General features: G+C 41.8%; 1 protein-coding gene across 4 annotated transcripts in view; it reads right to left on the bottom strand.

The window, feature by feature from the left end:
• Positions 1-6540, bottom strand: part of man2a2 (mannosidase, alpha, class 2A, member 2) — a 32174-nt gene extending 25634 nt beyond the window's left edge. For 2 of the 4 annotated variants that reach the window (XM_036151248.1, XM_036151264.1), the window contains exons 1-3: positions 6400-6540; positions 795-1712; positions 215-472 (exon numbers count right to left, since the gene is read on the bottom strand). In XM_036151248.1, coding sequence (XP_036007141.1) covers positions 215-472; positions 795-926 — 390 coding nt within the window. In that variant the 5' untranslated portion in view covers positions 927-1712; positions 6400-6540. The remainder of the gene's footprint in view (positions 1-214; positions 473-794; positions 1713-6399) is intronic. The other 2 variants (XM_036151259.1, XM_036151243.1) reach the window with 2 other exon arrangements.
• Between the last annotated feature and the right edge of the window lie 6845 nt (positions 6541-13385).

The following is a 13385-nucleotide window of genomic DNA, read 5'->3' as shown; positions in this document are numbered from 1 at the left end:
CACTGAAATGTTCCACATTTGCAAAGAAAATACATTTACGGGTTGAGCAGCAGAGGTGAGTAAGTGGGATGCAAAAATGCATAAAGTCCTCTGTGCAATGAGACCCATTAGACCGCACTGACAACGCAAATGAGATCAGTGGTTGCAACATTTCCTGACATCCTGGAGTCCTAATAATGTTTCGGTGTCTCACTTGGCGGTGGCGCTCGTTTACCTGCACATCTGTTTGAGTCCGGCTGCCAACCGCAAACTGGCAGTCCTGAGGCTTCACGGCGAGGAAAGCGGGGCGGCCGTCGAACGGTAGGACCCAGGAACCGTTGGCGCTTCTGAACGGCAGGTGGCCGCTGGGAGACACAGCGCCTGTGTCTGTGAGCTCCATCACAGAGTCCTTTATGTGGCTGATTATCTGGTGGTTCTCCTCCAGGAGCTGCTCCAGCTGCTCGATCCGATTCTGGAGGACTGAGATTTGGCTCTAAAGAGAGAAAGCATTAAGAAACCAAAGCGCTGTACACCACTAATCCAAAAGGGAGCTCTAAGCTGACAGCATTAATTAAAATTGACTTCTTTTTCTTCTTTTTTTAGTTTGCATTTTTAAATATGATGTTAAAAAATAATTTACAAACTAGAACGTGTTTACAACTTAGACGAATCTGCTTAATTAGACATCAATCCGAAAAGATGTTTAAATGTTTAATTAAAGCTTGGGACAAAAAGCAGCTGCTGTAAAAAAAGAAAAAGGTGCTCCCATTAGGTTTTCAAACAATATGCAGCAAGGCTACAGCATGAATTCTCACCCGTGGAAAGTTCCCTCCACTCTGACGCCTTGCGGGGTCATGCTGGACCCGGTCCAACATCAGATAGAGGGAGAACACGGCCACGCAGAATATGGCCCCTCCGCACACCGTCACTTGTTTCCTCAGCTTCATCCTCCTATGAAGAAGTCCTTTTTTTCCTTTTGTTTTCCCGCGACTTAAATACAAAAAAAAAATAATAATTAACCTTGACTGAAAACGGTGTTGTTTTCAGCAGCAAAGGCAAAAAGGGTCCAGAAGAACCGGAATTTCAGCGCATAAAGCAGCGATGGAAACCAACTGCGCCGGTAAGGAAGCCGCGACGCCCGCAGCGTCCCCTGACCATAGCGGGGATCACAGTGACAGGAGGCGACAGCAGAGGCTGAGGAGAAGCTTCTAAAGCTGCAGTTCCTGGCAAAAAAAAAAAGTCTGTCAGCTCCGGCCAAAACCACAGCCACCGGTGGTCTCCTTCAAAGTGGCCCTTGTGCTCAACCATCCAAACCGACGAGATTGAAGTAAAAGGAGGAGAGGGGGGGGAAAAAAAAAAAAAAAAAAAAAAAAAAAGCAGCGTTACAAAGTAAGGACACACATAGGGAGACTAGTGTCCCTGCAGCATGATTGTTGTTGTAGACGCTGCTCTTTTGCTCAGATGGCTTTGTCTGCCATAGGTTTCCACAGAGCAGTAGTAGCGCACATGAAAGAGAAGGAAACGGCTTCGCTGAGAGTCACGGCAGCTTCTTTTTTTAAATTTTTATATATAAATTAAATTTCAGCCCCAAAGCAGCTCCAGGAGTTAGAATGACACAACTGTGTTCCCGCTCTCAGAGGCTTTGTGAATAAATATGGACTCTGGCTGGACGAGCAGCGTCCGTCCCTTGTGAAGCAAGCGCAGAGACAGCGTCACATTAGAGTCCTCTTCAGCTGCATAGAAGAAAAAATAAATTAAATATTACATACAAGCACATTTAATAAATTAGAACATTATTGATACGTTTTTTTCTTTCAATAACTGGATGAAAATGTAAAAGTTGTAGATTTTTTTTATTATTATTAGACACGAAGATACATTGGAAGTATTTATTTCTGGCCATTTATCTGGTTTTGTGCATATAAAAACCCAAAATTCAGTTTCTCTGAAATGAGTATATCACATAACAAAAACAAGCGGCCGCGCGGCGCACACGGTCCTTGTTGGTCCGGTGGACCTCGCACACACCCACTCAACACAAACAAACACTTGTTTCTACACACACATCTAGCCACCCAGACAGACACTGACACAAGTGATCCAAATAGTTGAAGGTCACATACACAGGTTACCATTACGTCAATGTGACCTGCCCACTTTGGCTCTAGCTTCAGTCCTGATTTAATAAAAATCAAATCATGCAATTAGGATTCTGTCTTGAGATATCCTTTCTTTATAGAGCAGAAGTGCCCTGGCAAGTGAACGAAGGCAACCAGCTTCTCTATTCCCTCTTTTTCACGAGCTCCGCTTGGCCCTGCTCCACTTGGCTCCGCCCGCTTTGTGCCCATTTTATTTTCTTTCCCCTACCAGACGGGCTTTTTTCATCCCTCAGGATGAGTAGGGCTGAAATGTGACGACTGCTTGTGAGTGGGTGCTGTTCACCGATTAGCCAAGGGACGAGGAGAAACTAGACGCTTTCGCCAAGGAAGTATGGTTAAACCGATAAGTGGCGACATCAATATTAAGAAACGCCATGAACGGAGTGGGCCAAACCAAAACATAACTTTACTATTAACAAAAGATTAACCATGCTTGAAGGAAACCAACGCCAAGAAAGGACACTTCAGCTTTCTATAGCCAGATGGGTGCGCTGTATTTCTTTCAAAAGGTAGAGTAGTGCACGGCTGTAATTGTCAGTAGAAAAGCAGCATTGGTATGATTGTCTGAAAATCCATCAAAAGTTATGTCTACACAACCATGAAGTAGACGGCTGATTTGATGCTTATCCAGCAGACAGACACTGACACGCTTTGAAAGAAGAGAAAAACCACAAAAAGGGCCAATGTTAAAGAAATTAGCTGTTTACAAAGTACTGTATCCAACAGCAAACAGGCTTAAATCACAGGCAACCGGATTTTCGTTCAGTTCTTTCTGAAAACGTTTCGACACCTGTCCGGGAATCTTTATCAATTCTGGTGGCTCACACTTCAGCAACCTGCAGTTGGTTAGCTGCTGTTTTTAAGGACATGATCCTCCTAGGCACATTCTCAGTCAGATGCAAATCAGTGACCCACCCAACACTGTCCTGGGTCGTTAGAAGCTATTGCTTGGCATGAGTGGAGTACTTGGTCACCTGAATCATTACAAGACTGCTGATGTAATATCTCCGGACTGTGTTGGAGGACCGAGCTGTAAACACTGGGGAGTTGGAAGCTCAATCCTCCCCTCTGTTCAGGGTTGGCTTTTTCTCTTTTGACCAAGATGGCTTCTTTGACCCTTCTTTGCCCTTTGTTCTTGAGGTGCAGGTGGACTGCTGGATCAGAGTGGGAGGATTGCGTTTCCAACTCCCCGGTGTTTACAGCTCTGTCCTCCAACACAGTCCAGTCACAGATTGTAAAACAAAGTCCATTCAAGAGTTTGGGGATTTACAAGGTGCCTGTGCGTTGTAAAAGATGCCAGAGCTGCAAAGTCTAAGTTGTTCTGGGTCCAGTTGGAAGTTTCCACAGTCAATGACTTAGGGAACCAATTTATCTGCTGGTGTTGGTCAACTACTGTATGCTTCTTAAAGCCCAAAGTAAACGCAGCCATGTACGAGGAAATGTCGAAGCACTTAAAAAAGGAGGAATAAGTGAAATTTCATTATTTTAGATAGAAAGATGTGAAGAACTAAAGGTAATATTTTAGACTACAGTATGATGTCACACCGCATCTCTGTTGTTCTCCAATCTCTTTTTTAAATGCCCGGGCCGTGCGTGTACGCCCATGTGAGCAGCTGCCACTCAGGGCTTAGTCCCTCCCTGCCCGGAAAACGCCACCGTCAGAGCAGCGGAGCAACATGGCGGAGAGCACCTCCAGCAGATCAAAACGCTCTCTTGCTAACAGCGTTATAGTTAAAGTTATGAGTTACTTCTTCACTAGAAATGATCCTCCAAAAAGGGTGAGGCTGTTGTGCCGTTTTTATCCTTTACACATGTGCATAGGAGGAGATGGATGAGAAAGGAGAGGCGAGGGGTGCAGCTTGTCACAGATGGTGTTTTAGTCTGCAGACAGGGCTCAAGCACCGCCTAGTGGTAAAATATCGCTTACTGCTCCTTTAATGCGTCCCTCTGCTGACAAGCTCTATACAGATAAAACTTTCATTATCCCAGTAAGACATGGCACTTTGTGCACACTTCCAAAAGTACCACCACCTGGTTTAATGACCATGGTGTCCTTGAGTTGAGTAGCAAGCAGACTCTGTTATGCCTTGTATGGAGTCTGTGGGATATTGTTAGGAAAACATGGAGAGGCACCAGACTCAACCATTAAATCAGACATAACTTCCTTAACTCCTTAGCAGTACCACTGGCTGATCGCCTCCACGCCACAACGATGACAGAATTCATGCAAAACGGTTCCCCAAGTGTTTAGTACATATACACACAATACATGGACATACTTTTCTGTGGGTCAACATTTCTAAAAACGTTTAAGGTTTTTTTTTTTTTCTCCCGACCTTTAACTAACCAGGATGTAGTAATATTCTCCCACTGAGATTAGAAATCGCTTTTTCGAGGCAGTCCTGGCCAAGAGGCAGCAACAAATGGACACAAAAGGTTAAACAGGTAGTAGGAAAAGAATAGACTATGAAAAAGAAGTACAGGTCGTTGAATCAGCCAGAAGAACTTTTAGTTCTGACAGTAAAAGTTAACTCCAGTAGGAGGGCGCTTAGTGAACGAAAGCCTTCTTGCCCAACTCAGTCCGAGCAAAAAGGGACAGAAAGAAGCAGCAAATTGTGAGAGCGAAAGTTTTATGAGTCGACATTTTCTCAGTGCGGTCGCAGTACAGATAAAAGGTGGAAAAAGTCCACGCAATGCCTTGCAAAGAAAAGTTTACCAATGGGAATTGTTTTTCCTTTTTAAGCATTATTGTGATCTGAGAATTTCTTATTGTGAAGAAACTACAATTCAGGTTCGTCAGCCGCAAGCCATAATTCATCAAAAGTAACAGAAATAAATGCTCAAAATATATAACTGACTGCCATCAATCTATAAACGGGATAGTGACAAAAAGTTAGAAAACTACAGATTCTGTAGGAAAGATCCAAGAACATCATACTGGACCACGTTCGTCATCTCCATTTCAAGGCGTGCAATAATCATCACAGCCGGCTGCTAGGCTGCAATATTCAATATGCTTGTATATTTACAGTGCCCTGCATTAATGGCATGGTTGGCATAAAAAAATCTGGTCACCTGGCTGAACTTATCCTTTATGTACACTCCTGATATTGATCATAGTGGAGACATCTTGATGATGGAGAAGACACAAAGGAGTAAAAATATGGATTTCCTATGTATATTGACATTGCTGTATTTTAACATCAACAACATGTCCGACAAAATGTCCCGTTTTTCTAATTGCATGCCCCATTTATACAAGAACTGCACATGAAATGTAAAAACACTACACTTCATTCCTTCAATCGGGTGTTTTTATTTTCTCCTTCTGTAAATTCATGATCATAATCCGCCAACATTAGAGGCTGGAAACATATTAGCATTACCACAGGGAGCTGAGATAATAACTTGGCATTTCCATTAGTGACGGCTGGCTGCAAAAAAAAAAAAAAAAAAAAAAAAACAGAAAAAACGGCCTAAAGCTCCACAGAAGAGGAAGATATTTATTTTTACCATCAGGTCCAACAAAAGGATCATAAAGATAAGTTTTTGTTGCAAACGCCTTGACGAAGACAAGAAAGAGCTGCAGCTTTGTATTTATGTAGCAAAACAAAAATGTCCATATGGTGATATGCTTATATTTCACCGACTACAACGGATATGGTGCATCTTGATTCATTTATTGGTATTTCTTCGGGCTGCTGATGGAGAGGGGGAACACCTCTGTGATCGGAATTAATCTCGCCCAGCTAACCTTCGGGACAAGGTTAGTTGCTTTTACCCGGAGCCGACAGACATTGCCTGCCTTTATCCGGAGCACATCGATGCCTAGGCGGTGCTTCTGGGGGCGTTGGTGACAGCCGGAGCCTCTGTCAAACTTAAAAGGCACTTTTTTTAATAAGCGTTAGATGTGACAGCTACACAAGCTAGCGCTAGCTTCCCCCCTCCAAGCGCCCTGTAAAAGCATCTACAACCCGGCTAAAACATTCAATTCAACTGGCCAACGCGGGTAGTTTAAAGTTTCACGACGTCGTTTTAATTTTTTGCTAAACAGTTGCCTCTCTTTTGTCCACGAGAGACGTGTCGACAGTAACGGACGACACCGAGCAAACGTTTGCTAACATTTAAGACAAAACGAAGCCGACGATATTTTCGGGCTAACAAATTACTTTCTGTGTCAACCACCTCGCGTAAAATTGCCGTATGACTGTGTTTTCTTGCGGATATTTTTTTATTATTATTTAAAGACAGCCGAGCTTACCCGTCAACAGTGTGCCAGGAGAGCGGAGGAGCCCAGCAGCGACTGTGTGTTGCTGCTCTCCGCTGCGGGCTGACGGATTAGTGAAGTAGCATTTTGAGCTTAGCCGTTAGCACCGCTGAGCTGCCGCAAAGGCTTCTGGGAAGAAACGAGCTGCGGTCGCTGATTGACCGCTTGCTTTTTAGGGCCAGCCCTAAAAAAATTATGTTTTCAAAGACTGCATGTACATTAAAAATAATCGACTGGAGTTTATCAGTTATTTTGCAATTACCGTAGAGTCGATTACAAGCCGGGTTATGATCCCACCCACTCACAAACAGACCAGTAAATACAGAAACAATACTATTCATATTAGGATCTTTTCGCAAGATTAATTTGAAGTGACTGAAAATGTTGCTTCAAGTAACATGTCAAATGTACTTTTCCTCATTCAATCGATAACACATCTTATTTATGTTTTTTTTTATTATTATTGTTTGCGCAAAAAAGGAACCAACACCTGCCTATTATTAAAAATAAAACTGTAAAAGAAGTATGTAGATAATACAGAAACTACCTTTAGAGATCCATTTCAGCCTCTTTTTTTTATAACGAAATGCATTATGCTACTCTGGTGTAAGAATAACAACTACGGTTTCTTTTAAAAGTACTCATTCTCCTTGAACTTTTTCCACATTATTTCATATTAAATGATCACTTCAGTGTCGTTTTAGTGGGATTTTATGGGATAGAAGGGTTGCATTAATGGGAAGTTGAAGGAAAAGGATGCATGACTTTCAGAACCTTATACAAATAAAAACCTAAGAAGAATGACATGCATTTCTATTCTGTCCCATCTGAGTCAACACGTTGTATCAACTTTCGCAAAATTTGGTTCATGTCTTTTGGGATATGTCTCTACCTGATTTGTACATCTTGAAACTGAAACATTTCCTTATCCTTCTTGGGAAAGCAGCCAACGCTCTGTGATATTGGAGAAGGAGCACATGAAAATTTCCCTTGACTGGCCATTTTAATACATGGACTTGCTTTTGTCTAAACCTCTTAACTGTAGTGGTCCGTGGGTTTAGGACTTGCCCTCAGTCATTAGGTCTTTTGCAGCCTATAAAAGAATTGTCCTCTTTTTATATCCCTCTGCCGTCCCATCAACTCTGCTCTGCTGTGTTCTTCCGAGCATGATGCTGCCACCACCGTGTTTCCTCACTGGGAATGTATGTTTAGATTCTCCCTTCTAAGCAGCGGACTGCCTTTTTTTTTTTACTTGAGCTGTTACAGGAACGGGTCCATTGGCTGGAATGCGGCACTCAAGTTGATTGAGATTACCTGAACTGGACCTTCACTCCTATATAAAGGTGTGGGTGCTGTGGAGCAAGAGGTGGATGGGTTTCGTTCTCTGTTCTTACAATAATTGTAACAAAGAGGCACGTGAATTTCATTTATTTTATCTTAATTTTTAACAATCGTCTCAAAACTCACTGCATTGCTCACAGAATTGCTCTCAGGAAGTCTACAACTCTATATTAACTGCTGTGCCTGTCACATTAAACAGTTCCCAAAAAATTCTCCTGCCCATCTCTGCCTGAAACTGCCTATTCGGGCTGTCTAGTTCCATACTCTTCCCATCTCCTTGATAAATTTACAGCAGAAAAATATGTAACAGTGTGCACTTACCGGCCGACTTTTTGTCTAGCTAAATATAGCTAAATTACATACTGTTTCTAACGTTTGTTGTCTATCCTTTGTTAGACTGGCTTCCTTGAAGAGAAGCAGATTTTTCCTCCCAAACACTCGTGCACCACTTGAACAGCCAAACTACATTATCTATAATAAAATATGCAGTGCCTGTTTTTGTTGCAGCCGTATTGAACCATGGATGACTACTTCCAGGAGAAAATAGATTAAACTGAATTAATCATACATGAAACTATCATGCAAAATGTATGGTAACATATAATGGTGACACTAAGAACGTGGCAGTTAATGCAATATCGGGTTCATGGTTGCGTTTTTTTTACACAGGTGCTAACTAGGACTACAAAATTTAAAAAGTGACAAAAGAAAGTGAGTTTGTGTAAATGCTACTATAAAGATATATCTGTAAGCTTCCTGTTAGAATTTATCCTGGATTTTGGAACTGACTCCTGCTCTGAACCACCGTGCAAGTAAACAACACCTGGAACACCTGAATGGGAAATACGATAGCGCTCACCAGGTGAGCCGCATTGTTGTGTTTAAATAGGAGAGGACCTTACACTTCAATAATTAACCGGTAGATTGTGTGTGTGTGTGGGGGGGGGCACATGAGCAGATGGTGCTGTTTTGGTTTTGGTCCAGTCTTAAGAGACTGATTATTTTTAATGCGATGTGCAAAAACATTCAAAGTGAAGTGATGAAGCCGTACGACAGTGTCATCAGGTTTTGCCCCAGAGAATCCAGCAGTAATGACAGCATAATCTCTTGCAAAACACTGTGGTGAAGCAAATGTTTACCCAGCTGCTTTAGATTTAGTTTCTTTTTGTTTTTTCAGGCTCTTCTTCTTGAATCCCCGGCGCCGGCTCCAAATAGCAGAGAGCTGCGGCAGGTCTCTTACTGCACAGCCTCTAGGAAACACGAACTGACTGATTCTGCCCAGTTAACGAAGGTGCCTCGGTGATGTTAGAAACTAAACAGGTGTAAGTGAGCGTAAGGCCCCCCCGGGGAACTGCCTGGTCTACAGGGCAACAGAGGACAAACAGCATAGTCTGTGACTGAGGGTTCCTCCTTCGGGACAGATACTAGAAATACCAAACAGGGCCCTTCTTTCAGTGGCTTTGAGCTATCTGGTTGCACTGCAAAGCTCAGACTAGTACATGTGGTATGATACACTGTATGTGCAAACTGTGAGGGTAACTAAGATGCGAAGACCTGTATTTACTGCATTATGTGATGCATCTAAGGCCCTCGAAGAACAGAGATATTATTGCTTTTAATAATAATCCACACTGTTTTCCTAGGGGGGCTTTTATCATCAAAGGGTCTAATATTACAGACGCCATTGTGAGCGTGACAAACAATTATACAAAAACCACCTGGGTATTCTCAGACCTACTTACTTATCTCTGTAACATTGGCTCTACCAGTTCGACAAGCGCGTGACGATCTACTACAGAGGCAAGCTTTGTTTTGCAAAAATATACAGCTGCATTCAATAGATTAGAATATCATTCAAAAGTCAATTTCTTTCAGTAACTCAATTGCTTAAGTGAAACACATAATTACGCACCGACTACCCTTTTCAAGTCTTTTTGTGTTTGTTATGGAAGGAGGAAATCCCATGTTTTAGAAAACATGGACTCTCCTTCTCCATGTTGCACAGACGTTATACAAACATAGGACCTGCTAAAGATAAAGATCTATGAGCCCTGGATGACATACAGCCCGGAAAGCTGGGAATATTTTAAAGCTCAATGAGAGAAAGAGGTGATGGTGTTTGGAAGCTTCGCTGAGATGTAGATGTTGGTTTTCTTGGCCCAGTACATCAGGACAGCTTTTACAAAGCTGCAGGTCAAAGTGGATGCTGGGCTAAAGCTAGAAAAGCCCATCAGAGCAGTTGTTAGCACCATTTTTGCCCCCATTTGAGTCAACTGGCTAAAATAAAGCCATTTTTTTTTTCTCTGCACCATTTCAAAACAGCAATCCTCGCCTTTGTTACCACTCGAGTGGATTACTGTAAGGCACTTTACAAAGGTATCACTGGTTCCTCTATCTCTCAGCTGTAGAGAGTACAGAAGGCTTCTGCTCATATTTTAACTAGGAAACAAAGTTTTCAGCACACTAATTGTTTGTGTAATAATTAATTATTTAACTTTTAATTGTGTTTACGTCTATACCCGTTTTACCACTGATTACATGATTATTATTTTAAAACATGGCGGCTGTTTTGTTTCTCTTTAGTTCCTATTGACTTTATTATTGGTTTTTATTTGTATCATGTGGCTGCTACTTTATTTATTCTGTAGACCGCACTTTGGCACCACGGGTGTTCAAAGTGCTCTGTAAATTAACCTGGTATGGTACGGTATTTTTTTATGTTTTTGTGCTTACAGCTAATTAAAACATAGCATTTTAGATTAGAATATTAAATCAGACCAATTAAAAAAGAATTGTATGAAGGAAATCTAAACTTAATTAAAAGTATGCTTGTTGCCAGTTTACCGGTTGTTATTTTCTAAAGGCACTTTTAATCTGACAAACAAGCCTCATCAGAACGCACATTCTAAGTAATCATCTTACTCACTAAATAAGAACATAATAATTACCTTTATGTAAGTAAAACAGTTACAACACTGAAACAATATTACAGACATTTGTTGCATGCAGAGTCATACATTTCAGGCATTCAGTTTTCTTACTGTTCATGACTGTGATGGCTTACAATAAATAAAAAAAAACAAAATCAGTTTCACAGACAATTATAATGTTACATCGGCAGTCAATATTGCCTTGCAGCAATAGTCATTGGTTCAAATCCCCTGTGATCTCCCTGTGCAAACTTGGCTGTGGATATTCTGGCTTCCTCCCACAGCCTAAAAACATGACTGTTAGGTTAATTGCTCACTAAATCATATGAGTGTGTGTGTGTGTGTGTGTGTGTGTGTGTGTGTGTGTGTGTGTGTGTGTGTGTGTGTGTGTGTGTGTGTGTGTGTGTATGTAGCTGCTTGTCCCTGTTATCTCCCTATGGCCTTGTGGCGGACTATGCAAGTCCAAGTGGTTATAGACAGTTAATGGAATAAAAATGGATTTTTTTGTGCAGCCAAGTCAGCTTTTTGAAAAAGTTTTTCCCAAGTAATAAACAGTGCACACAGTGCTTATTGTGTGCACATCCCCTTTGCGTGGACGTCTGCATCAACACAGCAATGCGATTAGCATGTGGAACTGCTAAGGTGTTGAGGAAGCCCCGGTTCCTTTAACAGTGGCCTCCAGCTTATATGTATTGCATGATCTGGTGTCTCTTTCTTCATTGTGATAATATCCCATGGCTTCTGTGATACTACAGTCAATAAAGCAAATATTCTAGATTTGTGGACAGCTGCCAAGTCCAAAATCATTGTCTCCATAAACCGTGTCAACTGACTGAAGCATGAATCCATCAATCCAACCATCCATCCACTGTCTTCCACTTATCTGTGACTGGTCATGTAGTTCCAGGAGGAAAACACAGATGTTCTTCTTCCTGGGGAAACCCCACAGTTTATTCCCACATTGTTTCCAGATGAGGAAGGCACACATAGACGCTCCACTCATTTCAGGCTCCGCCCTTTGGCCTTCTGTTGCTAGAATCTGCTTAGAAAAACCTCCAAATACAGGATCCCAGGAAATTTTATACCCGAAGCTCATTTCAGCGAACAAATGAAACACATCAAGCACCTGGGATTCCCGACTTCTCTGATGTCCCGCCAGACCTTGGGACCTCGACTTCCAATCAAATACAATATTTACTTTCATCTGAAAAGCCGAAGTCAGACCACCAGGGGACAGTTTAATTATTTTTCTCCTCAGCTCGGCTGAGATGCTTCAATTGTCGTCTCTGCTTCAGAAGTGACTTTACTTAAAGAATGGCAGAGTTATAGCCCTTGTCCTGGACATTTGGTCTATGTGCCGTGACTCTTAAAGTGCTGACTCCAAATCCAAATCCATTTTATTTATAAAGCACATATAAAATACCTGTTAACCAAAGTCATGTACAGTACTAAAACAGATCAAACCATGATGCAAATATTAATGAAATATAACAAAAAACAAACCATAAAAGCAGAACAAACTGTACTACAAAGACTGTAGTAAAAGAAAAGAAAATACTACTAACACATAATAAGTGTTTTGTGTTTTTAAGAGACACTTTAAACCAACAAGAGACGAAGCCTGTCTAATATTGAATGACAGCTTGTTCCATAATTTTGGAGCCACGACTGAAAAGGCCTGTTCTCCCCAGAGCTTCAGCCTAGTTTTTTGGTACAACCAACAGAAGCTAACGGCCTTAGGGGAACTATAAGGCTGAAGCAAGTCAGAAAGGTACGGAAGAGCAAGACCACTGACACATTTAAAACCCAAGAGAATGTTTTTAAAATCAAATCTATGGCACACTGGCAGCTGTTGGATAGAAGAGAGGACAGGTGAGATAGATATGTTTGTACGTGTAAAAGTTCAGAGACTGAACGAGCAGAGGGCGTGAAAGAGAGGCCTGCATAAAATGAACCCCAGCAGAAAACCATGCCTTGTGAAACTGCACCCACTCTTGAATGGGCCTTCCTTCTCTCTTCCCTCTCAAGCCTGTGGTTTTCTCTGTTGCTTGCGCGACTTTTTCTACCACACTTCTTCCTTCCAATCAACTTTCCAATAGTGCGTTTGAAAACAGCGATCGGGAATCCTCCAGCGTCCTCAGCAGTGACCTTTTGTGGCGGACCCTGCTTGTGTCATGGACTGTCCACTGAAACTGCTGCCAAGTCAGCAGCGTGTAGTTTTGCATTGCTTGTCATCATTTCAGCTTTTAACTTTTTGTTCTCTTTTTTTTTCTTCATAGTAGGTACACCTGGTCTGGCGCTCTATTAGCTGTGAGATCATCCAGGGAAGACAGCTCACCCGCTACAACCATCTAATGTAGAACAGATTACTGGATCAATGTGTGCTTCTGTGCTTTTTTGTCTGTCTTATTGTGTTTCTGCTCTGTCTTCTGTAACCCCCAGTCGGTCGAGGCAGATGACCGTTCATACTGAGCCTGGTTCTGCTTTTACCTTCCCGTTAATGGGGAGTTTTTCTTTCCGCTGTCGCTTCGTGCTTGCTCAGTATGAGGGATTGCTGCAAAGCCATGGACAATGCAATACAATCTGTATAATATGATTGAATTTGGCTTTGTAAAGCGCCTTGAGATGACATGTTTCTTGAATTTTATATAAATAAAATTGAGTTGAATTGAATTAAAGAATAAAACAATTACGCGAGATTCCCCTTTT

This window comes from Fundulus heteroclitus, chromosome 2 (genome assembly GCF_011125445.2).
Source record: "Fundulus heteroclitus isolate FHET01 chromosome 2, MU-UCD_Fhet_4.1, whole genome shotgun sequence".
Taxonomy (NCBI): Eukaryota; Metazoa; Chordata; class Actinopteri; order Cyprinodontiformes; family Fundulidae; genus Fundulus; species Fundulus heteroclitus.
This window is presented reverse-complemented; position numbering and strand designations above follow the sequence as displayed.